General features: G+C 40.2%; 3 protein-coding genes across 4 annotated transcripts; all 3 read right to left on the bottom strand.

Moving 5' to 3' along the window:
- Positions 1 to 3,888: 3,888 nt before the first annotated feature.
- Positions 3,889 to 12,772, bottom strand: LOC132841923 (hepatic lectin-like). 2 transcript variants are annotated; one of them, XM_060864572.1, is made up of 5 exons: positions 12,232 to 12,771; positions 10,053 to 10,439; positions 4,973 to 5,115; positions 4,786 to 4,892; positions 3,897 to 4,651 (listed from the first exon to the last, which is right to left on the bottom strand). In XM_060864572.1, exons 1-5 carry the CDS (start codon positions 12,380 to 12,382, stop codon positions 4,510 to 4,512), a joined length of 930 nt encoding a protein of 309 aa, XP_060720555.1. In that variant the 5' UTR covers positions 12,383 to 12,771; the 3' UTR covers positions 3,897 to 4,509. The 2 variants fall into 2 exon arrangements, with proteins under 2 accessions (XP_060720556.1, XP_060720555.1); XM_060864573.1 differs by lacking the exon at positions 10,053 to 10,439 and having other exon boundaries at positions 3,889 to 4,651; positions 12,232 to 12,772.
- Positions 12,773 to 14,682: 1,910 nt separating this feature from the next.
- Positions 14,683 to 19,261, bottom strand: LOC132841927 (C-type lectin domain family 4 member F-like). Its single transcript, XM_060864577.1, has 5 exons — positions 19,052 to 19,261; positions 17,041 to 17,427; positions 15,661 to 15,803; positions 15,263 to 15,369; positions 14,683 to 15,179 (listed from the first exon to the last, which is right to left on the bottom strand). The coding sequence occupies exons 1-5, from the start codon at positions 19,200 to 19,202 to the stop codon at positions 15,173 to 15,175; spliced, it is 795 nt and encodes a 264-aa protein (XP_060720560.1). The 5' UTR covers positions 19,203 to 19,261; the 3' UTR covers positions 14,683 to 15,172.
- A 3,380-nt stretch (positions 19,262 to 22,641) lies between these two features.
- Positions 22,642 to 25,146, bottom strand: LOC132858410 (CD209 antigen-like protein C). The gene is made up of 7 exons (XM_060888739.1): positions 25,128 to 25,146; positions 24,886 to 25,011; positions 24,619 to 24,720; positions 24,026 to 24,247; positions 23,436 to 23,578; positions 23,084 to 23,190; positions 22,642 to 23,000 (listed from the first exon to the last, which is right to left on the bottom strand). Exons 1-7 carry the CDS (start codon positions 25,144 to 25,146, stop codon positions 22,859 to 22,861), a joined length of 861 nt encoding a protein of 286 aa, XP_060744722.1. The 3' UTR covers positions 22,642 to 22,858.
- Positions 25,147 to 27,478: the final 2,332 nt, after the last annotated feature.

The following is a 27,478-nucleotide window of genomic DNA, read 5'->3' as shown; positions in this document are numbered from 1 at the left end:
ATAATAATAATAATAATAATAATAATAATAATAATAATAATAAAAATCCTAACAAAAACAATAGGTTTCCAGCGCTTCGCGCTTGAACCCTAATAATAATAATAATAATAAAAATCCTAACAAAAACAATAGGTTTCCAGCGCTTCGCGCTTGAACCCTAATAATAATAATAATGTGGCTACTATTATGACTAATGATATTTCTAATGGGGGGCATGGTGGCTTAGTGGTTAGCGATTCCCGCCTCCGCCTTGTGTGTGTGGAGTTTGCATGTTCTCCACGTTCTCCGCCTCGGGGGTTTCCTCCGGGTACTCCGGTTTCCTCCCCCGGTCCAAAGACATGCATGGTAGGTTGATTGGCATCTCTGGAAAATTGTCCGTAGTGTGTGATTGTGTGAGTGAATGAGAGTGTGTGTGTGCCCTGTGATGGGTTGGCACTCCGTCCAGGGTGTATCTTGCCTTGATGCCCGATGACGCCTGAGAGAGGCACAGGCTCCCCGTGACCCGAGATAGTTCGGATAAGCGGTAGAAAATGAGTGAGTGAGAATATTTCTACTGATAGTATGACTATTACAACTACTACAATTTGTAATAACTGTCAAATAGCTATATGGGACATGCTGATATTGGAAATTAATCACAGTCTTGATGGGATTGTATCGTTTTTTTGTAGCGTTTTAAGTCATGTGACTATTCCAGCAAACGTTAAGTAATTTCCCACAGGAATCGATTATATTTACTTTTCTTTATTTTTTTTTACTGTATATTGCTATTCATATCATTATAATATCATGGGTATATTTTTGTTTTAAAATAAAACATTGAGTTTTTAAGTTTGAGTGACGTGTGGAATTGCTTAATTGCTTTCAGCCCTTGTGACGCAGCTACAGTATGTTGCAAATGGTTTCTGTGGTGAAGTTTTAAAAATGTTGCTGATTAAGTGAAGATTTGAGTATTATCTGTGGATGACATGTTTTATTGCAGATTGAGTCACATAGTATGCTTAATTGTTGCTGTTTGTGTGTATATTTGGAGTGTTTTGTTAACAAGCTGTATAAGTTTGCCTCAAGTTCCTGTCCAGGCGCCATTTTGAAATAGCGGGTTTCTTATATATCGGTAAGTAAAAAATGCTCAGAATGGTGGACTAAAACAACACGAGGGTTACTTTGTTGAGAGTATATTTTCCTTTTGTTTATATGCAGAGCCGCATGAAGACCTCACTGGGTCCCAGGGCTATGAGTTATTCAACCCTGTGTTTATATGCGAATTTGTTCACTTTTCTTTCTTTTCACACTCTTTACAGAGTCTACAGAGCTGACGGTGTGTTGTAATGTGTATTAATCCTTGTCCTGTCTTTACTAAACTGCAGGTATGTCGAATTTCAACATCACTATTAATTAAGTCACAGCATGTAAAGTTATAAATGATTCGATTTAAGACGCAACAACTTTTTATTTTTTCCATCAACTGCAATTCATTTATTTACCACACATGTAAAAATACATTCCTTTATTTTTATACTGATTACAGATTTAACAAAGGTTTCTTTTTTTGACACGAAGTATAATAAATGTAGAAAGAGTACATTTTTATATGAATAATTGGTTACATATTTATGTTATTTTGCTATGTTCATAACTTCTGGTCACAAAATATTTAAACAATATTTTCAGTGAGAAAATTTCCCTGTCACCTTCCCTGTTTTGAACACTGTACCAATCACATTTTACAATAAGATAATCTCTTTTTTTGTCTTTCTCTCTCTCTGACTATTGAAATTCCTACATGTCACAGCCACAGGAAACTCTAATTGAAATAGAACAAATGCAAGTCTATTGTAACTACACTGATGCAGTCCTATCATACAAGTGTTGTCCCACATACTGAACAATATTTCACCAGCTTTCAGAGGTCACCTTTTGTGGGAGAGAGAGCCAGAGACTAACATCACAAGACACATCCCATCTATCAAACTTTTACCTCACTTACTTCTCCTGCATGCTCAGTGACAGCCACTGCAGTCCACACTAGAGCCCCAGCCCAAATCATCAGTGACAAAGCCATGAGAGACACCACTAGAAACACGGACTGCCTGGAGTAAGGTTTACTGAGGCCACTCACTGACTGCCCTAGTCTTTACCAGGTCGACGAAGCCCAAGAAGGAGAGTGGCGACGTGAAACTATGACTTGATTTAAGAACATGCTCTTTTAGTGATTTGCTAAAGATCAGGATGTTGTCAAGGCAAACACATACTGGTATAATGTCTCTCAGAGGACCTTGTATATGAAGTGCTGGAATACTACAGGGGCATTCATTAGGTTGAATGGCATTACAAATACCTGAGGAAGTGATTAATGCCTTCTTTCATTCATCCCCTGACCTGATGCAAACCAAGTACTAGGTACTGTGTAGGTCTAGTTTAGAACCTTGGGGCAATGACAAGCCAGATTCATAAAGGACAGGGGTTGTCAGTCTGTTGGGGTTACTACTGTAAGTTAGACTGTGGTAATCAGTACAGGATATAGGAAAAAATACTGCACTTTGATGTGAGGTTTATGGGGAGATAAAGTCTCTTTGATGTCGTGGATGGAAGCAGGTTGATAGCAAAGTCAAAGGGCCTACAGTATGTGATGGTCTGGGGCATTTGCTTGCAAAAAACCTCCATTAATCTTCCAGCACCCCTGACAGGACTATTGGTTCTTTCATGGTGGAGGGGGAGATGGGAGGGCAACTCCTTGAGGGCAATGGGATCCCCATACAGAGATTAAACCAGTTAATCAATCTATCAGAGGGCTTTGATGCTGCAACCAGGGAAAACTAGGAAGTGTTGCCCTTGAACACTAGTCATGTATACCGCCACATCCTCTGTGTGGCACAGTACATGCTATTTTGATACTGTATGTTTTATGTCTTAGTCTTTGATAGCCTTCAATTTCTAGTGTTCCCTGAAAACCAATCTTGGTTTAGGGTTATAAAACTTCCTAACACTCCCTAGCTCAATTTGGATCTTCACCTGCCTGCATGTCCTGTCCTTAGATAGTAGAGCATCTTCTCATATCATCTAACTTCTCCCTTTTGGTGTGCCACTATGGTTGAAAATTATTGTACCTAAACCAGCAACCACTACAAACACTCTGTCTACACTTACCTTATTGTGATATATGGTTGTAATATATGCAATCTTTCCTGCCCCTTTATCGGACGCAAAATCATTTGGCACCATCTGCAGTGCAGTCCCGATGGACCTCGTTCAAGCCAAGAGAATTCCTTCTCTCACTCATCTCGGTATGCCTTTATTTCACAAGTTTTTGGATTAGCTTCACCGTAATCAATCTTGTCGAACAAATTGTCAATAATTCGTTAATAATATAAAATAAAATAAAATAATTCATATTTTTTGTGGTGAATTACAGAATCGTAAAGTCAACGCCAAAATGTCAAATGAAGAGTGTCAACTGTCTCACAATAATGATAATGTATTTAGTAGTATCTGTCATGTACACGTTTGCTATTGTTCACTTGCAATCAGCCATCTCAAACGGGATCCAATTAGCATCACCGAAACTGCCAGGTGTGATTTCCGTCTTCGTAAAACTTTTACCACAATTTGGGTCTTTTCGTCACTTCAGGATTTCTGAATAAATTATGCACTGGGAGTGCTGTCGCGGGAAATATGGGAAAGCTGTACACAACTTTTGACTCTCTGCACAGCCTTCTGTTTTTTTTGTTTTGTTTTTTTTTTCTTATGTTTGAATTCTCACCCAACATAAGGCATGGCCAAATGAAACATGTATACGATTGAGATAACTATACAACCGTGCATTGAAAACAGTTTCCTGTAGGAAATTTTATTAGGGATTAATTTTCATAAAAATGTCTATCATGCTACAACAATTTTGCAGATTTCTACAGTTGAATTATACTGTGTGTTTTTATATTATAAATTCAGGGTGTATTTTTACTGTTATTATGGCCAGGATAATTCTCTGACTGAACATGGCTTGATGAATGAATTTCATGTTTGTCTGTTTTATATAGTTTATATGTGACAGTAAAAGGTTTTATGACAAGCTTATCATACAAGACAAGGAACACCGTTGTCTTTATTTGAATTAATTTAGCAAATGGTAATAGCAAATGAAAAGCATAACAAAATAAGACACTTTGACTTTTCAATAACCAAACAGATCATATCACAACAGATTTAGGATTACCACTAACCAAAAAGTTATGATTGACAGCATTTGTAATTTGTAAAATTTTTAAAAGGAAAAGCACACTTATTTAAAACAAATAAAAAATAAAAAATATAAATGTAATAATTAGTAGTAGTATTTGTCATAATATGAAGAACTCAACTTTATTTTGTAAGTATATTAAAATTCTCTTAAATATTAAATGATTGTCCTGACAGTATAATCACAGATACCTGGCAGCACGATCTGAGCAGTTTATCTTAAAATATCAACCTGCCTTTAAATGCCATACGGTTGGATTCTCTGCGCAATTTTTATTTATTTTTTTTCTCACATATCCACGGTGCTTCATAAGAGCACTCGCTGTCATTCCAACATTGAATTCCATTAGGCGCATAAACCTCAGCACAATCTTCATTATTACCTGCATTATTCGGTTCGTTTGTTTTCCAGAATCTAAACCCCAGAGAATCAGAATAAATAACAAAATTAATAACATTTTCAACAAAGAAAAAAGAACAGCACTAATTGAGAAATAATTATTTTTACAAATAGAAAAATAAATACATATAGTATAACAGGTTTTTTACCCGTTGGTCAGTCGTGTTCCATCCACCCATTTCCACTGTCCCTCGATTTCTGTGTCACTTAGGCCAATCCAAGCCTGAATGCTGCCCAAGTTACTGTTGATGAAGTTCTGAGTTTAAAAGCAGAAAATATGCATATATCAGTGCTTTGTTGCCTTTCTAAGCCCTTCGTCCACCCTCTCTTCCTCACCTCTTCCGCTGCACTGTCTATGATCACCAGATCTGCCCCTCTGTTTCTACAGTCCTGTCTGCTATCATTCCAGTTCTTCATCCCAGTAGAGAAGTAGTAAAAACTAGAGTTGAAGTATCTCCATCCGAGTTGGGCTTGTGTATCTGAGCACACAGTGGGAGACGTTACAGTAAGTAACACTTATGTACAAATCTTTTGGAAATACATTAAGTAATAAAATGCTGTTTTTTCCAGGAAGATAATCAATGCTGAAATGGTATGAAGAATAGCAAGTGAAACTAATTAGTTTCCAATAATAGTTTCCGATCGTATTCCGTGCGATGAAGATTTTGGACCTCCACTGAGATGAGGCTGACTCTATTAGAATCCTGAGACATCTACAGATCTACCAGCTGCAGTTGGACTCTGTGATACTAAAGAGGAGATCTGAACTCCATGTGATCCTTACACCAATACAACATTTTTTTGACTGTATATTTATAATCACACCCTCCAGTGTCACCCATATGAGGATGGGTTCCCCTTTGAGTCTGGTTTAGGGGTGGCACGGTACATGAAAAAACACCCGAACCATTCGGTTTGCTTGTCTCGGTTCAGTTCGTGTGTGCGTTGCACAGTTCGACGCATGCGCAATGTAGCCCCGTGCACAGTTTCACCTCAGACAGTTTCACGCGAACATACATATAGACAGTAAAAGTTGAGTAAGGAGTGCTGCAGAAATGGCAAGTGGAGGAGATAATGAAGGCTGCCCGGAGTTGGCGGATGCGCCCGTGTCGTTCAAATCCGGTGTGTGGGAACAATTTGGATTTCATGTTACTTACGATGACAACGGAAATAAAACAGTAGATAGAACTGTGTGTGCAAGCATTGTGCAAAATGCATTCAATATGCTAATGGCAAGACTTCTAATATGACAGTTCATTTGAGAAGACATCAGGCCAATGTGTCGATAAGCACAAACAGGAGAGAGCCAGTTAGGAAACAACTTCTACTGTCCACAGCTTTTAAGCAACCTCTCAGTGATAAGTCGAACAGGGCAATAGCCATAACTAAAGCATTGGGGATGTTTATAGCAAAAGATATGCAACCGTGCAGCGTGATTGAGTGTGAAGGATTTCGTCAGCTGATGAATGCACTCGAGCCGCAGTTTAATATTCCCTCTCGCCGACACTTCGGCACCACTGTCATTCCAAAACTGTATGGTGAGACACGAGCAGAAATTGAAAAAGAATTGTCCGACACAGCCCACGTAGCTCTCACTACAGATGGATGGACCTCCAGGGCCACTGAAAGTTTCCTCACGGTGACCGCTCACTATATTACTTCGGAGTGGGAAATGAGAAGATGCGTTTTGCAAACATGCCCCATTTATGAAAGTCATACCAGTGAGCATCTCTCTGAAATGCTGACAGACGCGGTGGTGGAATGGAAACTATAGAGGGTAAATAGCATAATTCCTGTTACTACAGATAATGCTAAAAATATAGTGAATGGGGCCACAGATTGGGTGCTTCACACACACAGTTAACCTTGCAGCCAAGAGTGCAATCTCACTGAACCAAGTATCCCGACTCTTGGGGAAAGTTAGGAAGGTGGTTAGCTTCTTTCACCGAAGCACAACAGCTGCCCATGCCCTGAAAACCAAGCAGGATATGCTGGAATTGCCTGTTCACAAACTAATTCACAACTTAACAACTCGTTGGAACTCCACATACGACATGTTAGAACGTTATGTGGAGCAACAGGCTGCCATCTACTCTGCCGTAATGGACAAGGATATGAAGAAGAAAGTCAAGGACATTGCATTGTTAACTGAAAGTGAGACAAAAAAAAAGAGGGTCTCATTAATATTCTCAAACCTCTGAAGAATGTATTCACCCTCATGAGCACAGAAACATCCCCCTCAGTTTCAATGCTTATCCCACTGCAGAAGATGCTACTGAAATCCATGACATCAAGTGCAGAGGATAGTACCACCATCAAAGAAGCTAAGGCAGCCATCACTAAAGACCTTAAAGGCAGATACAATGACCCTGGTGTTCAGGATTTTCTGCACAGAGCCACAGCACTTGATCCAAGATTCAAGTCCCTGCCTTACCTGGAAGAAGCCTGTGTTCAGAAAATCAGGTATTGTGTTTGTTTTTTGTATCTAACTTAAATTTGATTTATTTAATATATTATAATTTTTTAGTTTTTTATCCTAATGATAATTGCTGTTTTATATTTTTATTTTATTTTTTGGACTAAGCCAAGCATATTTAATCTATTTGTGCCTTTGTAACATTTTTCTATTCCCCACTGCCCAGTAGAGAATAACTTTTTGCTGCCATGAGAGCTATTTGTTGTTATTAGCATTTCCAAAATGTCTATTTTGTCATATACTCATCAGGGTCAAAGCAGTGAAGCCCAAGCAGCCAGTTCATCCTCAGGAGCGGATCCAGGGCCATCAGAGACCTCTCCTCCCCAGAAAAAATCTGCCATGGCAATAGTATTTGCATATTTTTTTAAAACAGAGAAAAGAAGAACAAAGCCTTTGTTAGACATCATTCATGAAGAGGTCACCTCATACAAGGCCACAGGCTGCATCTTTGTGGATGAAGACCCACTCGCATGGTGGAAGAGCAATGAGCATAAGTATCCTCACATTGCTAAGTTAGCCTAACGTAACCTCGCTGTCCAAGGTTCATCTGTGCCAAGTGAACGTGTTTTCTCAACGGCTGGGGACATAGTCACTGCAAGTAGGTCTTGCCTCTTGGCAGAAAATGTGGACAAACTGATATTCTTGCAGAAGAATATGAAAATTAAGTGAACAGAGGAGCAACATTTTTTTTTATGCAACATTTTATAACAATTTTGATAGCCAGCATTTTTGTTTTTAATATTTAAATATATACAGTGGCACTTTAATCTCTAGTTTCCAAATACTGCACTTTAATTTCAAGTGAAAGAAATGTATCCTCACTCTCAGGGAATAGAAGCATTGTTTATACTGTTTTTGTGTTAAAATGGTTAAACTTATGCTTGACTTTATGATTATGGCCTTGGCTATTGTTATAGCCTCATTATATTATGTTATTACATTATATTATATATTTATGCTTAACATATTTTGACTTGTTTAAAAGACAGAGCTTGTAAGAGTTCCTCTCTTTTTCTTTAATTTTTTTGTTTTTTGGAAGAGCTACACTGAAGTTGGCAGTTTGATAAATGCAAGTTAATTTCAGTCTTTGTGTGCTAAAAAGGCACAAGTTCCTGTAGAGATAACAATACACATTCTCCTTTTTTTTGCCAAATAAACGAAAAGCATGTCATCATCAATGTCTTCTCTCTTGCTGTATCAAAATCTCACCTAGCTTTTACTCAGAGATGGTCCCAATAATGTGCTTAAAGTCAAGTCAAATTCAGTTAGTGCATGATTACATTACAAAAATGTTAATACTGTATCCTAAATTGTGGATAATTATAAGCTATATATCAAATGCTGAAGGAAATTTCTGGAGTGTTGAAGATTAAAAGAAAAAATAACAACAAGAACTGTACAGAACTGAAAACTGTGACCCTAAAACTGTGATACTAACTCAACTGTGGGTTTTGTGAACCGTGCCACCCCTAGTCTGGTTCCTCTCAAGGTTTCTTCCTTCACCAATTTAAGGGAGTTTTTCCTTGCCACTGCTGCCTGAGTCACCTCAGACTTGCTCATTGGGGATAAATACATACACATTGTGAACTGTATATATCTAATAATAATCTTGAATTTTTTATTATATTAATTCTTTATATTATTCCTTATGTTTACCTTCTGTTCTATGTTTATGTTCTGTAAAGCTGCTTTGAGACAATGTCTATTGTAAGAAGTGCTATACAAGTAAACTTTAATTGAATTGAATTGAATTGAATCAATAACAGCACATCAAGGAGAGTTTGCAGGATTTTGTCCAAAACTGAATTTTAATTATTAAATTGTTTTTTTGTTTACTTGCTTGTTTGTGTGTTTATATTTCACATTTTTGTTTTTTTTTTTTGTTAGAAATTGAACAGTGCATGTCCTGTACTACTTTTTTCACTGATGTAAAAGTATGAGATGAGCCATTATTTAAAGCCGTCACATGCTGGATTTATCCTATCACTGTGGTTGTTGACACTAATATGCAAATAAGAAGGGGCATGGCTTGCAACAGGTTTTGGGAGGTGGCCACGTTGCCTGTGTTTCACAGCTTTGAAGCACAACATTGGCCTCTGGAGAAAGTCTGTCCTTTCAGCCTCTCAGCCTCATTGTGGGCTCAGAGCTCAGCACTGGAGGTGGCCACTTCAGCCTCCGGGGAGAGCGCAGGTCGTCCCGTGTTAGAGGTCGTCCCGGGCTCTAGGGAGAGCTCAGTGTTGGGCATTGAGCTCCGCCTACCCTCTTCACTCCAAGGGAGACATGGGAAGTCTTAGTCCATTGCTAAAAGATGAAGGTGTCAGGCATTGGCACTGTCAGGGTGGTGACATGCCTCTTTTGCTTTCCTGCTGTGTCTACTAGAGGTAAAGGGTTCTGTGACAATGCTGCTCAAGAACAGATGCAGGCCATGATGGCACAAGTGCAAAAGGCTCCTCATTAGTAAGAAAAAAAAAAGAAAAATCAAAATGTAACAAATACAGCTCAGGAACAGCATACGATTGGAATACTAAACTTGGCTAACCACAAAACTATAGCTAGGCCAATACAAAACCAAAACAAGGTTTCAAGTCAACAAAGACAGGAAACAGGCAAGGTACAGGCATAAAACTACAATACAAAGGAGGCTAGGTGTCGCTATGGACGAACATTTAATGTACACTATGCAGACTGACATGCACAACGGTCTAAATAAGAACATAAATCAAGAGTAAAACTGGAAACAGGTGAGGTCACATGCAGGAAACAGAAAATGACATGATGGATGGAGACAGGACATAAATCAAAACAAAGAACAAGGTGAAACTTAAACGGAGCACATGTTGAAATGATGCTTGGCACAGAGGCACCAGTCAGCAATTTGTGGCATCTTTATTAATAAATACTGTTGTGTACTAAATGGAAGGGTTTAAAGATTTTCCTCACCAATGTTGTTCAACAGGTTTTGAAGTTCATCCATCGTCTTCTCTAGTTGCTTCATTCTATTTTCCAAGCTCATAATTTTGGCCTCTTGTTTCTCTCTGTTTATTGTCAGGTTTTTATTTCTGCCCTTCAGATGGTCTCTCTCTAAACTCATTTGAATTTTCCTTGTCCATAACCGATTTCTCTCTAAAGTCAGGTGCTTGTAACTGGTCTGTAATTGGTCTCTCTCTATTATAAGAGTGCGATATGTGCTCTGTAACTTGTTTAATTCTGTGTTGAGGATGCTGAATTTGACCCACAGTACTGTGGCAGCAGTCAGCAGGAGAAAACCCAGCAGCAGCACACACACCACAGCTGGATTGTAACATCTGTCCCCTGCAGTGGTTCGTTCTATAAGGTACACAGAGGCAGATTTGTTGGAGTTTCATTTCATCTGAGCATTCATGCAAGAAATAAAAGACTGCGTGATGTCATGTAGTCCAACACCAAGTGTAGTTACTCTTATAGACTAGATGATTGTTTTCCTACAACAGCATATCCTGTAGTGTTTTATTTTATATACAGATAAAACCTCCATAATAACCAGGATTTCAAGAATTACACAAAAACTATGCTTTTTAAACAAAAACAAAAACAAAATTTACTGAAAATCAATCTTAAGTTCACTTGTTAACTTTTTAACTGTTAAAATACCAATCATTAATCATTGTTACTAAATTTAAAAACATCAACACCTTAAATGGTTCTAATCATGAGCTGAACTTCCAAAGGCTTAAATTCAGTGACGTAAAACTTCAGTGGCCAAAATGCAAAAAGTACCAAAAAAAACATGCAAATCGAGTTCAAACGCCATTTCCCCACATTAGTCTACATTGTTACTGTAAAGGAAATGTTACTTCCTTTATTTTTTTCTTGTTTTGTGAACTTTTGTTAAATAAATACACCAATAAGTACTAGGGATGAGCGAGTACAGCATTATCTGTATCTGTATCCGTATCTGTTAACCATATGAATTATCTGTATCTGTATCTGTACTCGGAGTGGGTGGGGCATAACCCAAAAGTGGGCGGGGTTTGTCTTGAAATGGGCGGAGCGTTAACCGGTAATAATTAATTTGGAATATTTATAACACTAGCTTACTATCTTTATGTTTTTATGAAATACAGCAAAAACGTGTCAGACGCTCAGTGTCTGGTTACTGGTTAGAGACAGCTGAAGGTTTAAAAAAGAAAAAAATCTCCGACAGGCAGAGACGCAATGCGAGTCGCATTCTACCAAGCAAGCACCACGTCTGAACGAACCCACGTTTACCAGAACTCTATTGGTTAGTAAGTACGTATTATTAACGTTACAACCCGAAGTAAAAAGCTGAAGAAACCCTAAACGTTAACGGAAAAGACCCGCGAACCCGAGTGACTGAGGGAGAGACAGAGAGCTGTTCTGTGTGTGACTGTGAGTGAGCAGAGTGAGACACAGCAACACAATACATCTGTATGTGTGTAGGGGAGGGGCGCTGTGACTAGCCTATCACTGTAGGGGAGGGGCGCTGTGACTAGCCTATCACTGTAGGGGAGGGGCGCTGTGACTAGCCTATCACTGTAGGGGCGGGGTGCTGTGACTAGCCTATCACAGAACGCTGACACAATCAGCTACCCAATGATGATTTTCATTCAATCCGAGCACAGATATTGACTCGTATTACTCGTATAATACTCGTACTCGGCAGAAGTGCTTTATCCGTACCGGATACTCGTTTCAGCCGAGTATCCGGCTCATCTCTAATAAGTACATTTAACCCAGTCAGTAAAATATACATGCTTTAGACTCATATTCACATTAAACAATTTAGCAGACTTCTTTTCAACATTTCAGTCATTCTAATCATGTCAGATTAAAGAAGACACCAAGTCATCAATATTCAAAATACAGCAGAAAAGATTTTTTTTTTTCTGTGTAATTCTTATTATACTATGGGTGAAATTTAAAATTCAGCACATCACACAATTCCCAGAAGACGACTAGTTGCCTTTTGAAACTGGCTCCTCTAAATCTTCTTTCGCATCATTATTACTGGGTTAGGGTTAGGGATTTCTGTAAGGCAGCATTGTGGTCTTGTGTGTATTGGTATCAACAAATAAATACACAAGTACAATTGGAATCGAACTGTACTGAAAATTTTTACCTGTGTGTCGAGTCTTCATGCCATCCACTGTCTTTGTTTTGATGTTGTGACGACTAACAGCGTCTGCGTCCTCGTGGAGTTTCACCACCCTCTCAATGCACTTTCCTCTTTCCTTGGCATAGTTCACATGTTCAGAAATAGCGTGAGACATCTCTGATCTACAAAACTCAAAATCACAGTATCGCTGGTCTTCGCTGTGTCAAACGTTAATGAGACACGTTAACCTTTGTTGTTCAGTTATGTGAGGAAGTTGCTTCTATGTAAAGAGTTTTTTAGGGAAGTAATTATCTTGCTGCCCATTTGGGAGTCACCCAATGCCAGGGACTATATGGCCAGAAATCTCAATGTTACAAGCAAATAAATACTTTCTGCATAAGAGGTAGATTCTAACTCTGCACTACAGGAGTGTCAATGTCATGGTGTGCAATTACTTTTGGCCATATGGTCTATTTGTATCTGCATGGCTTCAAATATGAAGCTTGAAATGGTCTTGGTTTTCTTTGTTAAACTTTCATTTTATGTTCTTTGTCTTTGTTATTATGTGAAATAAAACTGTAGATCAATCAAATGAAAGTAAATGAGAATTCATTTTACATTTTTTTAATATTGTATATAAATAGTATGTTGATTTGCTATTTCTGTAATAAATATACACGAATATTTGTATTTTGTTGGTTACTGAATCGCTTCACATACAATAGAATTAAAAAAAATTGTAATGCAATATTGCATGTGGTGCGATGTAGCGATGTGGCTTTCCTTAGTTCTGCTCTGCAACAACGAAACAATAGAAATAGAACAATAAAAAAAGTACAAAATCTAAATAAAGTTCTGCTTTTATTATAAAACATTATTATGTAAAATAAAAGCTCAATCCTTATATTGAGCATGGTGTAATAACTGTGACCTTTAAAAATGTACTGTGTTTTCAATGTTGTATAATGTCAATTTATTTATTTTATTTCTATTTCAAAATGTAATATTACATGCAGCGTTGTTTTATTGTTCAGATATGGGTTTGTTTTATATCCAATGAATTAATGTGTTAAATGTGAGTGTATTATTGTTGGATAATGACTGTGGAGTTAAAGGTTAAAGGTCATGTAACGACGGGAGTTACAATGCGGAAAAGAGGGGAGGGGCCATGCACACGCTTGTGTGTGCTAAAAAAACAGAGGTTAACATCTTTGGAGACTGAGTATATTCGTTGAAATATTAAGTCCCAAAGTATAATGAAACTGTATTCATTTTATCTTGTTTGATTTTCTCGAAGTTTAACGTTATTTCATTTCACCGCCTGTTTATAAGATATTATCTCCGCCATCATGTGTAATTTAGGCCTAGGGGCTATCACATAAACAACATGTGTGGACAGTGACTGCAGACAGGATCTAGTTCGACCTGGGACCTTTTTTTGCAACTGGACGTATTGTGTTGTTGTTGCTGTAAAGATTGTGTGTTTACACTGTGCTTTGATCGGCCTGACTCGTCACACAGCAGAATTGATAACTCTTCACACTGCGAATGTGCACCAACTGGGCCACCACAAAAAACACTAGTGTATGTGACTGAGTTGTTGGTTCATACTGTATAAACTGCATGCAGGACTAAAAGGGTTCTTATAGACTGTGAAATACTACAGTATGCATATTGTGTAATTGGGTCCTTGTTATATTTTTTTGTATTGTTATATATGTTTTGAGGTATTTAATTTTACTAAATAATGAAATGTAATCTAATATGATGTGGTAAACATAATTTAAAGCATAAATACAGGGATGTAACAAGAATAACAAAAGAAGGAGAATAATTACTTTTCATACCATTTGATACAAGTATTTTGGTTTCTGTTTTCTAAATTTTTCATCCTCTACTGCTGTTTAATGGTTTCATACCTTTGTTTTAAACAACAACTAGAGCAAAACTAAAATAACAGAAAGCTCTAGAATAAGAAAATAAATATGGGTTGTTAATTTACTAATTTACATTTGTATTCTGGTGTTTTATTCATTGGGATAGTTAATTTACTTACCAGAGTCACTGCTACTTAAGAAGTTACCACTAAGAAATATTGTGATTTGAGGATATCTGATATATAAAAAAGTTACTCCGTTATTGTAATAAGAGACTGATGTAAATAGTAGAATACTACCAGCCAATTCACCATTGAACTGCAGGGAACCCAGGTTTATTAGTTAAGTATAAAAAAAATAAGGAAATTATAACCTTTTGGGTTAAAAAATAGGGTTACACCTCATTCATTTTCTACCGCTTATCCGAACTACCTCGGTCACGGGGAGCCTGTGCCTATCTCAGGCGTCATCGGGCATCAAGGCAGGATACACCCTGGACGGAGTGCCAACCCATCACAGGGCACACACACACTCTCATTCACTCACGCAATCACACACTACGGACAATTTTCCAGAGATGCCAATCAACCTACCATGCATGTCTTTGGACCGGGGGAGGAAACCGGAGTACCCGGAGGAAACCCCCGAGGCACGGGGAGAACATGCAAACTCCACACACACAAGGCGGAGGCGGGAATCGAACCCCCAACCCTGGAGGTGTGAGGCGAACATGCTAACCACTAAGCCACCGTGCCCCCCTGTAATTAATATATTTTACTGAAATTCAAACTTAAGTTCACTTGTTAACTTTTTTACTGTTAAAACAGCAAATTTTCACAAATCATGTATCATTGTTACTAAATTTAAAACCATCAATACCTTAAATGGTTCTAATCATGAGCTGAACTTCCAAAGGCTTAAATGCAGTCGTTTGTGGTGGCCGTGACACAACCTCACAAATTAAATGCGTTCATTTCACAGATAAACAGTAAACGATCAGAGCATGATCTGTCATTCCAGCTTTTACTTCTGCCCAAAATCTCAACACAGTCCTCATCCTTTTTCATATGGTTGGGTTCTCCTTTGTTTCAGCACCTGAAATTCAGAGATTCAGATTGTTCGGTGCTCAGTTGCCTTCACAAAGTTTAGCTGTTTAGACTGAGTTTATGATCTCTTACCCAGTTGTCATATTTGTTCCATCCACCCATTTCCACACCTTCTCCTTCTCTCTGTCACTCAGATCAATCCAAGCCCTGTCACTCTTTAGTAGCCATTTAGGGATGGACTGCAAAGGACAGCAGAATTTCTGAATATATGTAGGTTTGTTTGCTCGCTCTCTTTCTCGCACTTGCTCTTTCTCTCGCTCTTTCACTCTCACTCTCTTGCTTTCTCTCGCTCTGTCTTACTGTTTCTCTGTCTCGCTTGCTTTCTGTCTGTTTCTCTTTCTCTTACTCTTTTTCTCTTTCTCGCTCTCTCTCGCTCTCTTCCTCCCTCACTCTTTCTGTCTCTGTCTCTCTCTCTCTCTCTCTCTCTCTCTCTCTCTCTCTCTTTCGCTCACACACGCACACTCACTCACCTTTTCTGCTGTGCTGTCTATGATCACCAGGTGTGCCCCTCTGTTTCTACAGTCCTGTGTGCTCTCAATCCAGTTCTTCATCCCAGTAGAGAAGTAGTAAAAACTAGAGTTGAAGTATCTCCATCCAATTTGGGTTTGTGTATCTGAGCACACAGTGGGAGACGTTACAGTAAGTAACACTTATTTACAAATATTTTGGAAATACAATAAGTAATAAAATGCTGTTTTTCTAGGAAGATAATCAATGCTGAAGTGGTATGAAGAGAAGCAGCTTAGCTATTGTTATTGGAAGCTAATTAGTTCCCAATAACAGCACATCAAGGAGGGTTTGAAGGATTTTGTCCAAAACTGAATTTTAATTATTAAATGTTTTTTTTGTTTACTTGCTTGTTTGTATGTTTATATTTCACATTTTTGCTTTGTTTTTTGTTACAAATTGAACAGTGCATGTCCTGTACTACTGTTTTCACTGATGTAAAAGTATGAGATGAGCCTTTATTTAAAGCTCTCACATGCTCTATTTATGTTGTTGACACAACAGGTTTCTAGGAGGTGGCCACATCGACTGTGTTTCACAGCTTTGAAGCAGGCTTGTAGGCCGCAACATTGGCCTCTGGAGAAAGTCTGTGCTTCAGACTCTCAGCCTCATTGTGGGCTCAGAGCTCAGCACTGGAGGTGGCCACTTCAGCCTCCTGAAGAGTCAGTGTTGGAGGTCGTCCTATCAGCCTCTGGGGAGAGCTCATTGTTGGACATTTACATTTACAGCATATAGCAGACGCCCTTGTCCGGATCCAGCCCGGGCTTTTGTTGTTTTGTTTTGTTTTTTGTTTTGTTCTTTTGTCCAAGAACCGATTCAGGCCATGAGGACACAAGTGGCAAAGGCTACTCATTAGTAAGAAAAAAAAAAGAAAATTCAAAATGTAACAAATACAGCTCAGGAACAGAATATGATTGGAATACTAAACTTGGCTAACCACAAAACTATAGCTAGGCCAATACAAAACCAAAACAAGGTTTCAAGTCAACAAAGACAGGAAACGGGCAAGGTACAGTACATGCATACAACTACAATACAAAGGAGGCTAGGTGTCGCTATGGCCGAAAATTTAATGTACACTATGTAGACTGACAAGCACAACGGTCTAAATAAGAACACAAATCAAGAGTAAAACTGGAAACAGGTGAGGTCACATGCAGGAAACAGAAAATGACTTGATGGATGGAGACAGGACATGAATCAAAACAAAGAACAAGGTGAAACTTAAACGGAGCACATGTTGAAATGATGCTTGGCACAGAGGCACCAGTCAGCAATTTGTGGCATCTTTATTAATAAATACTGCCGTGTACTAAATGGAAGGATTTAAAGATTTTCCTCACCAATATTGTTCAACAGGTTTTGAAGTTCATCCATCATCTTCTCTAGTTGCTTCATTCCATTTTCCAAGCTCATAATTTTGGCCTCTTGTTCATCTCTGTTTATTGTCAGGTTGTTATTTCTGCCCTTCAGATGATCTCTCTCTGAACTCATTTGAATTTTCCTTATCCATAACCGATTTCTCTCTAAAGAGAGGTGCTTGTAACTGGTCTGTATTTGGTCTCTCTCTATTATAAGAGTGTGATATGTGCTCTGTAACTTGTCTAATTCTGTGTTGAAGATGCTGAATTTGTCCCACAGTACTGTGACAGCAGTCAGCAGGAGAAAACCCAGCAGCAGCACACACGCCACAGCTGGATTGTAACATCTGTCCCCTGCAGTGGTTCGTCCTATAAGGGACACAGAGGCAGATTTGTTGGAGTTTCATTTCATCTCAGCATTCATGCAAGAGATAAAAGACTGCGTGATGTCATGTAGTCCAACATCAAGTGTAGTTACTCTTATAGACTAGATGATTGTTTTCCTACAACAGCATATCCTGTAGTGTTTTATTCCTCTTATAACAGAGAAATTTGGCCATCGTTCCAATTTATCCATTTATCGTAGCCTAAGTTCTCCTTCAACAATAATTAAGCTATTATTCCCGGACCAACTTTTTTTTTCTTTATCTTTCAATTAATAAAAGAAAGTATTATACATTAAACTTTGAATGTTCATGTTTCTTCAGAGTAAATTTCTCCATATCAGAAGTGCCAGTCTCACTAAACATGATAACATTAGAAATTCCATTTAATGTTTGAAAATGAGATATTCTGATTATATACTGTACTCAGTACATTTTCAACCACTTAAAATCTCCATAAATTTAACAAATCCTATTCTAAAAGTTTACAAGCCAACCAGGATTTCAAGAATTACAACAAATATGTAAATGTAAATTTTGTAATTAATATTCATTCATTCATTCATTCATTCATTCATCTTCTACCTCTTATCCAAACTACTTCGGGTCACGGGGAGCCTGTGCCTATCTCAGGCGTCATCGGGCATCAAGGCAGGATACACCCTGGAACGGAGTGCCAACCCATCGCAGGGCACACACACACTCTCATTCACTCACACAATCACACACTACGGACAATTTTCCAGAGATGCCAATCAACCTACCATGCATGTCTTTGGACCGGGGGAGGAAACCAGAGTACCCGGAGGAAACCCCCGAGGCACGGGGAGAACATGCAAACTCCACACACACAAGGCGGAGGCGGGAATCGAACCCCCAACCCTGGAGGTGTGAGGCGAACGTGCTAACCACTAAGCCACCGTGCCCCCCTGTAATTAATATATTTTACTGAAATTCAAACTTAAGTTCACTTGTTAACTTTTTTACTGTTAAAACAGCAAATTTTCACAAATCATGTATCATTGTTACTAAATTTAAAACCATCAATACCTTAAATGGTTCTAATCATGAGCTGAACTTCCAAAGGCTTAAATGCAGTGACGTCAATCTTCAGTGGCCAAAATGCAAAAAGTACCAAAAAAAAACATGCAAATCGAGTTCAAACGCAATTTCCCCACATTAGTTCACATTGTTACTGTAAAAGAAATGTTACTTCCTTTTTTTTTTTTTTTGTGAACTTTTCTAAAATAAATACACCAATAAGTACATTTAACCCAGTCAGTAAAATATACATGCTTTAGACTCATATTCACAGTAAATAATTTAGCAGACTTCTTTTCAATATTTCAGTCATTCTAATCATGTCAGATTATTAATTTTTTTATGTGTAATACTTATTTTACTATGTGTGAAATTTAAAATTCAGCACATCACACAATTCCCAGAAGACGACTAGTTGCCTTTTGAAACTGGCTCCTCTAAATCTTCTTTCTCATCATTATTACAGGGTTAGGGATTTCTGTAAGGCAGCATTGTGGTCTTGTGTGTATTGGTAACAACAAAAAAGCACACAAGTACAATTGGAATCGAACTGTACTAAAAATTTTTACCTGTGTGTCGAGTCTTCATGCCATCCACCGTCTTTGTTTTGATGTTGTGACTACTAACAGCGTCTGCGTCCTCGTGGAGTTTCACCACCCTCTCAATGCACTTTCCTCTTTCCTTGGCGTAGTACACATGTTCATAAATAGTGTGAGACATCTCTGATTTACAAAACTCACTGAATCAAGAATCACTGCGTCGCTGGTCTTCGCTGTGTCAAACGTTAATGAGACACTTTGTAGTTCAGTTATGTGACGAAGTTGCTTTTATGTGAAGAGTTTTTTAGGGAAGTAATTATCTTGCTGCCCATTTGGGAGTCACCCAATGCCAGCATCTGTAATTGTTTAGAGCTCAAAACACACTATATGGCCAGAAATCTCAATGTTACAAGCAAATAAATAAATTTCTTAGATTCTAACTATGGACTACATGTTATGGTTCAGCCCAGACTTTTGGCCATGTGGTTCTGTTTATGTTCCGTGTCACATGTCTACCCCTCTTTTGTTTACTCCTCCCTGTCTCTGCACACCTGTTCCCTATTGTAATTCGTCATGTCTATTTAACCGTGCCACGTTGCCAATGGCAGCGCGGAATCATCGTCAGTGTACCCTCATCCTTTGTCCTGTTTAGTTTTAATCTTTGTACCTGTTCTTTGTATTTATTATTTATTAAACACTATTTATTTGAAGCCATCTTGTATCTGGGGTCTGTCTTCCTCTCTCCGTTGTGACAGAATGATTCCGCACAAACTCGGACCCAGCAGGATAGCTTAGCTTCCAGCCTGGACTGGCTTTTTGGAAGCATATATTTTTGCTCCTGGACTGTTCTCTGGACTTTTTCCTTTTTCGGTAACATCGCTCCACATTTTATTCGTTGAGGGACATTGCTTCACTTCTGTTCCGCAAAGGATGTCACCATCCCGGTTTTGTCCCCCATCTGCCTCACTGTGTGCCTTGCTCCCCCCTCCTGGACCTTGTCGGGATTGTTATTAAGACAGGATTGGTGCTTAGGGAGCTGCACCTCGAGGGTGGGGTACTGTCAGGACTCAGCCCGGATTTTTGTCTTAGTCTTGACTTCGGGCTTAGTCTTGACATGTGCAATTGCATTTGGCCATATTGTAATGAGGAGTCGTATGGCTATGCCGGATGTGTCGCACGTGCCAGATGTGTTCTCCCTTGGTCTCGGAGTAGATCAAGATGTCATCTATGTACACAATCACCCAACGATCTAGCATAACGCGGAACACGTTGTTAGTGAATGACTGGAACACAGCTGGACTGTTCGAAAGGCCGGACGCCATGACTAAATATTCGTAATGGCCTGATTGGGTCGAGAAGTTATGTCGTTCAGCGCTCGGTAGTCAATGTACGGACGGAGACCTCCATCCTTCTTTTTCACGAAGAAGAAGCCTGAGGACGCCGGGGAAACAGAGGGTTGCATGAACCCCTTCTTGAGCTCCTCCTCGATGTAGTCATTCATGGCTGCTGTTTCTGGCTGTGATAGCGGGAAGATTCTCCCTCTGGGCGGAGTTGTGCCAGGTAAGACCTCTATGGCACAATCGCCAGGTCGGTGTGGTGGCAGTTTGGTAGCCCGTATCTTGCTGAAGGCCTCTGCGAGGTCCTGGTATTCTGCTGGGAGTTCGGGGGTGTTGGAGGCAGAGCACACAGTGATTGCGGTGTTGAGTTGAAGGAGCTCTTGAAGGACCGCCGATGTTGGACGCACGCTTCGTCCCAGCTTGAGATTCACAGGTCTTTCCAGGAAATGATGGGGTTGTGGAGCTGAAGCCAGGGGACACCCAGAATGAGAGTGTGACGTGGAGAGTGGATAATGTGGAAACGGATGAGTTCTTGGTGGTGAGGCCCCACCTGCAGCCGGAGGTCCTCTGTGATGCGTGTAATGCGGCCTTCACCGAGCGGCCGACCGTCTATCGCCTCCACTGCCAAGGGGGAAGCACATGAGGTTACTTGTACGTCGTAAGCTTGGGCAAACTCTCCTGACATAAAGCTCCCTGCGTCACCGGAATCAATAAGAGCGGACAGACTAATCATTTCCCCTCATATTTCCACTTGCACTTGAAATTGTGCGCAGCTTGGAGATCGGGGAGTGAGGAGAGCAGAACTCACAGAGGTGTTCTGCCTGCTAGGAGGTCTAGTGGGGCAGGCAGCCAGTCTGTGTCCAGCTTCTCCGCAGTATAGGCAGAGCTGGAGATGGAAGCGTCACGCTCATTCTTCAGATGTGAGGCGTGTGAGCTGCATCAGTTGAGCTGCATCGGTCAAGCTGCATCGGTTTGTGGTCCGCAGGTTGGGGCACGCGTGTGGCTTCGGGTTGGGAGGCGTACGCGGATGCTCGAAGAGTCCACATTAGGTTGTCGATCTGTATGGGGAGGTCCATGAATTCTGACAGTTTCCTCCCTTCGTCCCGACAGTCAAGCTCAGCCTGCAGATCCGGGTTCAAGCCCTTGCAGTACAGCAATCTCAGGGGCCTCTCCGCCCAGCCTGCCTCGGCAGCGAGAGTGCGGAAAGCCAGTGCATACTCCGTGGCTGGACGGTCTCCCTGGGAGATGGCTAGCAGGCGCTCCTCCACGCTCTCCCCCGTGGCGGAGTGGTCAAAGACGGCTCGGAATTGTGCGAGGAAGTGTTCGAACGTGACACCAAACCGCTGTGTTATTTATTAACAACTTGGAAACAGACAGGCAAGGTCAAACATGGCAGATACGATGTCGTAGGACAGGCAAAAATCAGAAACGAAAGGACAGGCAGGAGGTCAGGGCAGGCAGCAAACAATCAGAGAATTCAATCACAGAAACAATCACAGAAACTAAGTCAAAACCGGAACTAAGACAAACAGGAAACACTCAGAATGACTGCTAGTGCAAGTCGAGACTTCGCACTGAGGTCAAGTTCAAGTTCGTATTTATACACGCCGGCTGATAGGAAACAGGTGGTGCAGCAATTAGACTTCGCGATGGGTGCTGGGATGTGTAGTCTGGAAACGGGTAATATTCCGGAGACGCTTCTCTCCGTTGCTGGTCGGGAAGTGAGGCAGGTGCGCTAATCGTGACACATATGGTCTTTTTATATCTGCGTTTCATCAAATATGAAGCTTGAAAAGGTCTTGATTTTTTTTGTTAAACTTTAATTTTACGTTCTTTGTCTTTGTTATTATCTGGAATTAAACTGTAGATCAATCAAATGAAAGTAAATGAGAATTCATTTTCAATTTTTTTAATATTGTATATAAATAGTATGTTGATTTGCTATTTGTGTAATAAATATACATGAATATAGATACATATACATACAATAGAATTAATTAAAGTTGTAATGCAATATTGCATGTGGTGCGATGTAGCGACGTGGGTTTCCTTAGTTCTGCTCTGCAACAACGAACAATAGAAATAGAACGATAAAAAAAAAGTACAAAATCTACTAGACCATATAAAATCTAATAAAAATCTAGTAACATATGTTTATATTTATTGACATGCACTGTATGTAAAGTAAAAAATAAACACAGCACACTATATGCATATAAAGTTATGCTTTTATTATAAAACATTATGATGTAAAATAAAATCTCAATCCTTACATTGAGCATGGTGTAATAACTGTATTATGATTATTACAAATGCAGTAATTATTATTGTAAACTCATTATTATTACAGAGTTCTTCACAGTTTTATAAAAGCAGTGAAACCCAAATACAGGAAATTAAATACAGAGACCAACACAAAACTGGTGAGCACTGTCAAGGTGGGAAACAGAACAGACTGTAATGTGAAACAATGATCCTTTGTGGTGGCCGTGACACAACCTCACAAATTAAATGCGTTCATTTCACAGATAAACAGTAAACGATCAGAGCATGATCTGTCATTCCAGCTTTTACTGCTGCCCAAAATCTCAACACAGTCCTCATCGATTTTACCATGATTGGGTTCTCCTTTGTTCCAGTGCCTGAAATTCAGAGATTCAGATTAATCGGTGCTCAGTTGCCTTCACAAAGTTTAGCTGTTTAGACTGAGTTTATGATCTCTTACCCAGTTTTCAGTGTTGTTCCGTCCACCCATTTCCACACCCCCACCTTCTCTCTGTCACTCAGACCAATCCAAGCTGTTTTACTATTTAGTAGCCATTTAGGGATGAACTGCAAAGGACAGCAGAATATCTCAATATATGTAGGTTTGCTCACTCTCTCTCTCTCTCTCTCTCTCTCTCTCTCTCTCTCTCTCTCTCTGTCTTACTCTCTCTCTCACTCGCTCTCTTACTCCCTTACTCTCTCACTCTTTCTGTCTCTGTCTCGCTCTCTCTCTCGCTCTCTTACTCTCTTGCTCTTTCTGTCTCTGTCTCTTCCTCTGTCTTTCTCTCTCTCCCACTCTCAAACTCACTCACCGCTTCCTCTTTGTTGTCTATGATCACCAGGTCTGCCCCTCTGTTTCTACATTCCTGTCTGCTCTTAGTCCAGTTCTCCTTCTCAGTAGAGATGTAGTAAAAACTAGAGTTGAAGTAGCTCCATCCTTGTTTGGTATATGTTTCTGAGCACACAATGAGACGTGGACACACTCGTCAGATGATTTTTGTAAGTAAAGAATAAAAGAAATCAGTATGTACTTCTTTATGATAAAATAAGTTATCACCACAAAGCAAATTTTTTCTCTCTCCCATTTGATATTAACAAGATGATAATGTATGTTACATAAAAAAGACTCGTCCCATAAATGTTAAATAAATTGGCATTACAAAAACCTTATGTTAATATATTTCCTTTGTTAAATAACACAAAAATTAAATGTAGAGAAAACAGTGAATTCATATAAAGAGGTGATTAACACAAAGAGTAACGTCCAACCAACCAGATTTGAAAATTAAACAACGCTGTGGTTTAATAAACTTTATCACATTAATAGATTAGTTTTGGCAAAAAGCACTGAGCTGCAAACCGTGAAATGTACCAAATGTAGTGTTCCTGAGAATTTGCTCACCAATATCAGACAATTTTCTCTGAAGTCCATCTTTCTCCTTCTGTAAGTGCTGTCTTTCTAAAGTTAGGTTGGTGTAACTGGTTTGTAACTGGTTGTTTTCTGTACGCAGGATATTGTTCTTGATCCCCAGCACTGTGATTGAAGTCAGCAGGAGAACACACAGCAGCAGCAGCACACACATTGCAGTCAGTGTATAAACCCTGCTCACCTTCTTGTCTTCTCCTAGAGTGCAATGGACACAAAGACAATTTTTCTATAGTTTAATTCAAATGTTCAAGCAGTTGCTATAGACACAATACCTTATTAGAATGAGTAAATTACAATGAAGCTGCAATTTGAATCACATCCCAAAACATTTCAAATAAGTTTCTGTTATAGAAAATGAATCAAGAGCTCAACAGCTTTGTGGTAGACTTTCTGATCACCATGGAACTAAAGGATCTTCTTCCTTCCTCCATCTATTTTGACATGCATGACTGACCTTTTTGTTTCATTCTGTAGCCTGTTTTTTTTTTTCTTTCAGGAATCGCTCTCAGCTCACAGCTTTAAAAGACATATAAAAAACATGGGGGAAAAAATAATGCAAAAGATACCTAAAAGTTGCGTTTGACTTTGACTTCTGTTTATGTTCTCCAGATCTTGAGTGCATTTCTGCTCCCTGATGATATCCGGTATCTCAGGGGATGTGTGTGTCCCTGCAATCAAACACTGTAATCATTAAGAAATGTACAAGAGGTGATAAGAAAATTAAAGAAACACATTTAATAGTATTAAACGCTAAAATATAGATTTTCATGTACTCACTGATTTCCTTTATTAACTCATTTAACTTGAATTAGTTTCTTGGTTTTTTTTTTTACCTGTATGTTGGGTCTTTGTGTTGAAATTCTTCAAGTCTGTTTTGGGATCGTGATCTCGAACGGCTTCTGCGCTCTCGTAGATTTCCACCACCCTCTCAATGTGCTCTCCATACAAGGTGGTCGCATCTGACAGCAGGTGAAATACGGTTGTATGTAAGGAGCTGACAGGAGGCTTAACTGCTTACATACTTCTCAGCACCTAGTTTCGTGAGTCACCTTTAAAGTCTCCAAACCCCACAGACCTTTGCTCAGCAGCTCCATATAACTTAGTAGAACATTGCCTCGTTCCAATTTTACTGTTCAAAGACCGCGGATATCTCGACACATCCTCTCCCTTTGGTTCGGTTCTGCCATCCGAAACTGAAAGTCAGGGAAAATGCTGTTAGGTAACAAACCGATTTTGGCGCGTACGAGAGGGGTTAAATCCCAGACGGATCTACGATAATGACTCAGCCTTACCAGTTGATAGCTTGCGCAAGGTAGTCCAGCACCGCTCGCGAGTTCGCAATAGACCAACCACACTATGCCAGGTTGTAAAACGGAGATGACTCTGCGGTGATTTGAATCCGTCCTGGTCTTCTTCCTCCTGACCGCTCTCCTCCTCCCCGTGCTGCTCGTGCTGTTTTGTCCACGTCTGCTCCCTCCGTTTGAAATCCTGTCTGCTATCGGCCGCAGGTACCAGTAGGGAGTAGTAAAACCAGGTGAGTAAATAAGTTGGGACTGGACACGGGAACGCATCTAAAAAGATTTGTACATGTAATAAAATGCGTGTTTTTTTGAATGATAAGAGATTTCTGAGTGAATAGTTCCAATAACCGCCATCGTGGTTGTGGATGAAAAAAAAATAAGTGCGGAGGTAGGGATATTTCCTGTTTAGAGGAGCTTCCGTCTGACCATACTGTTTCCCCGAATTGGACTGTGATTGCGTTTATACCGCTCCGAGAGGCTTCCAGACAGTGATAAACGAGGCCTTGTCGAGTCGATTGTCTTCTGGAAAGACCTATCAGAAACTTCTGCAAAGCGCTCCTTTCGATCGGGGGAAGTTGGTCAATGTTCAGTGGCAGGCTTTCGAGAATCGGTCGATGCACTTCATGCAAATTATGTTTTAAAGTTTTTCATGATTTTCGATGACCTAATTGCAATAAATAATGAATGTGTCCCAGGACTTTGGACAGTGTGAAAGGTCAGATTATAAGAACCGGGTTAATTGGGGAACAGGTGAGTATGGTGGGTGAAACCGTCATAACAATATTCAGGTCTGTTACCAGGGAACTAGACGGCACCCAAATTTCTGGGCCCGATGGTTTTCCGTTATTCCGTGGTGCACGAGTGTAGCAGGGTTGTAGGACTGATGCCATGTTCCAGTACGAAAGTTGTACCGGTTGTAACTCGCTCGTCTTGTGTTTTCGAGGCTGGCGCTGGCGATCTCGTCGCTTGTCCGATACTTGAGGTGGTTGTACGAGTTTCTGATGGGTGTCGAGGTCTGATTTGCCAGTCACTATGACCGCAATCAGGCGTGACAAGCCGGCTTTGATGTTCGTGCTCCTGTCGTACACGTGTTGAATCCGAGTAAATGAATCGATCAGCATGTGAATTGCGAGGTTAAAAGCACTTAATATCTAGGATATAATTGTGATCTAGTCAACGTTAAAAATGACCGTGCTTCCTCAACCCACTTCCTCCTGCTGTCACCCTCCTTAGACTTCTATTCCATGGGCTGATTTTTACGTTTTATATTTGTATTCGCTCATTGCCAGTTTTACTGGAAAGAATCTATCACACTGAAAACAGTTAACCGAGTCCCTGTCGTTGAGAGAGAACAGCGCCGATTCCTGTGTTGGAGGCGTCCACCTCGACGATGAATGGTCGGTTCGGGTCAGGGTGGTGGAGGATCGGGGCTGTGGTGAAGCTCTCCTTTAGTCGGTTGAACGCCTTGTGTGCCTCTGGCGACCAGGTGAGCTGAGTAGAAGCCTGTCGTGTCATCGAGGTGAGGGGCGCAGCGATGATGCTGAAGCCACGAATAAAGCGACGATAGAAGTTCGCGAACCCCAGGAAGCGTTGTAGCTCTTTGACGGTCCGTGGTTTGGGCCATCGTAGCACTGCTTGCACCTTCGTGTCATCCATAGCGACTCCGTCTGCTGAAATGACGTACCCAAGGAAAGATGTCGCGGTCTGATGAAACTCGCACTTCTCTGCTTTGGCGTACAAGCGATGCTGGATGAGGCGTTGCAGCACCGCCCTCACGTGTTGGATGTGTCCCTCTTTGCTCTCTGAATAGATGAGAATGTCGTCGATGTAGACGATCACGCAGCAATCGAGCATATCCCGGAACACATCGTTTATGAAAGACTGAAAGACCGCTGGGCTGTTCGCTAGGCCGAACGGCATGACCGAATATTCGTAGTGGCCGGATTGAGTCGAGAAGGCAGTTTTCCACTCATCTCCTGGTCTGATGCGGATGAGGTTGTATGCGCAGCGGAGGTCAAGCTTAGTGAAGTACCGCGCGCAGCGGAGTTGCTCCAGAGCTGACGGCACGAGCGGCAGAGGGTACCGGAACTTCACCGTGAGGTCGTTGAGGGCTCGGTAGTCAATG

This window comes from Tachysurus vachellii, chromosome 2 (assembly GCF_030014155.1).
Source record: "Tachysurus vachellii isolate PV-2020 chromosome 2, HZAU_Pvac_v1, whole genome shotgun sequence".
Classification (NCBI taxonomy): Eukaryota; Metazoa; Chordata; class Actinopteri; order Siluriformes; family Bagridae; genus Tachysurus; species Tachysurus vachellii.
The sequence above is the reverse complement of the archived record's forward strand: the minus strand, read 5'-3'. Positions and strand labels throughout refer to the sequence as shown.

Excerpts from the sequence above, each read along its gene's own strand:
- LOC132841923 (XM_060864572.1), bottom strand. The coding sequence starts at position 12,382 with ATGTCTCACGCTATTTCTGAACATGTGAACTATGCCAAGGAAAGAGGA. Across the intron at positions 10,440-12,231 it reads CATGAAGACTCGACACACAG|AACGAACCACTGCAGGGGAC; the intron begins GTAAAAATTTTC and ends TGTACCTTATAG. Across the intron at positions 4,893-4,972 it reads TAGACAGTGCAGCGGAAGAG|AACTTCATCAACAGTAACTT; the intron begins GTGAGGAAGAGA and ends TTTTAAACTCAG.
- LOC132841927 (XM_060864577.1), bottom strand. The coding sequence starts at position 19,202 with ATGTCTCACACTATTTATGAACATGTGTACTACGCCAAGGAAAGAGGA. Across the intron at positions 17,428-19,051 it reads CATGAAGACTCGACACACAG|GACGAACCACTGCAGGGGAC; the intron begins GTAAAAATTTTT and ends TGTCCCTTATAG. Across the intron at positions 15,370-15,660 it reads TAGACAGCACAGCAGAAAAG|TCCATCCCTAAATGGCTACT; the intron begins GTGAGTGAGTGT and ends TGTCCTTTGCAG.
- LOC132858410 (XM_060888739.1), bottom strand. Across the intron at positions 23,191-23,435 it reads TAGACAACAAAGAGGAAGCG|TTCATCCCTAAATGGCTACT; the intron begins GTGAGTGAGTTT and ends TGTCCTTTGCAG. Across the intron at positions 23,001-23,083 it reads GGAACAACACTGAAAACTGG|GCACTGGAACAAAGGAGAAC; the intron begins GTAAGAGATCAT and ends TCTGAATTTCAG.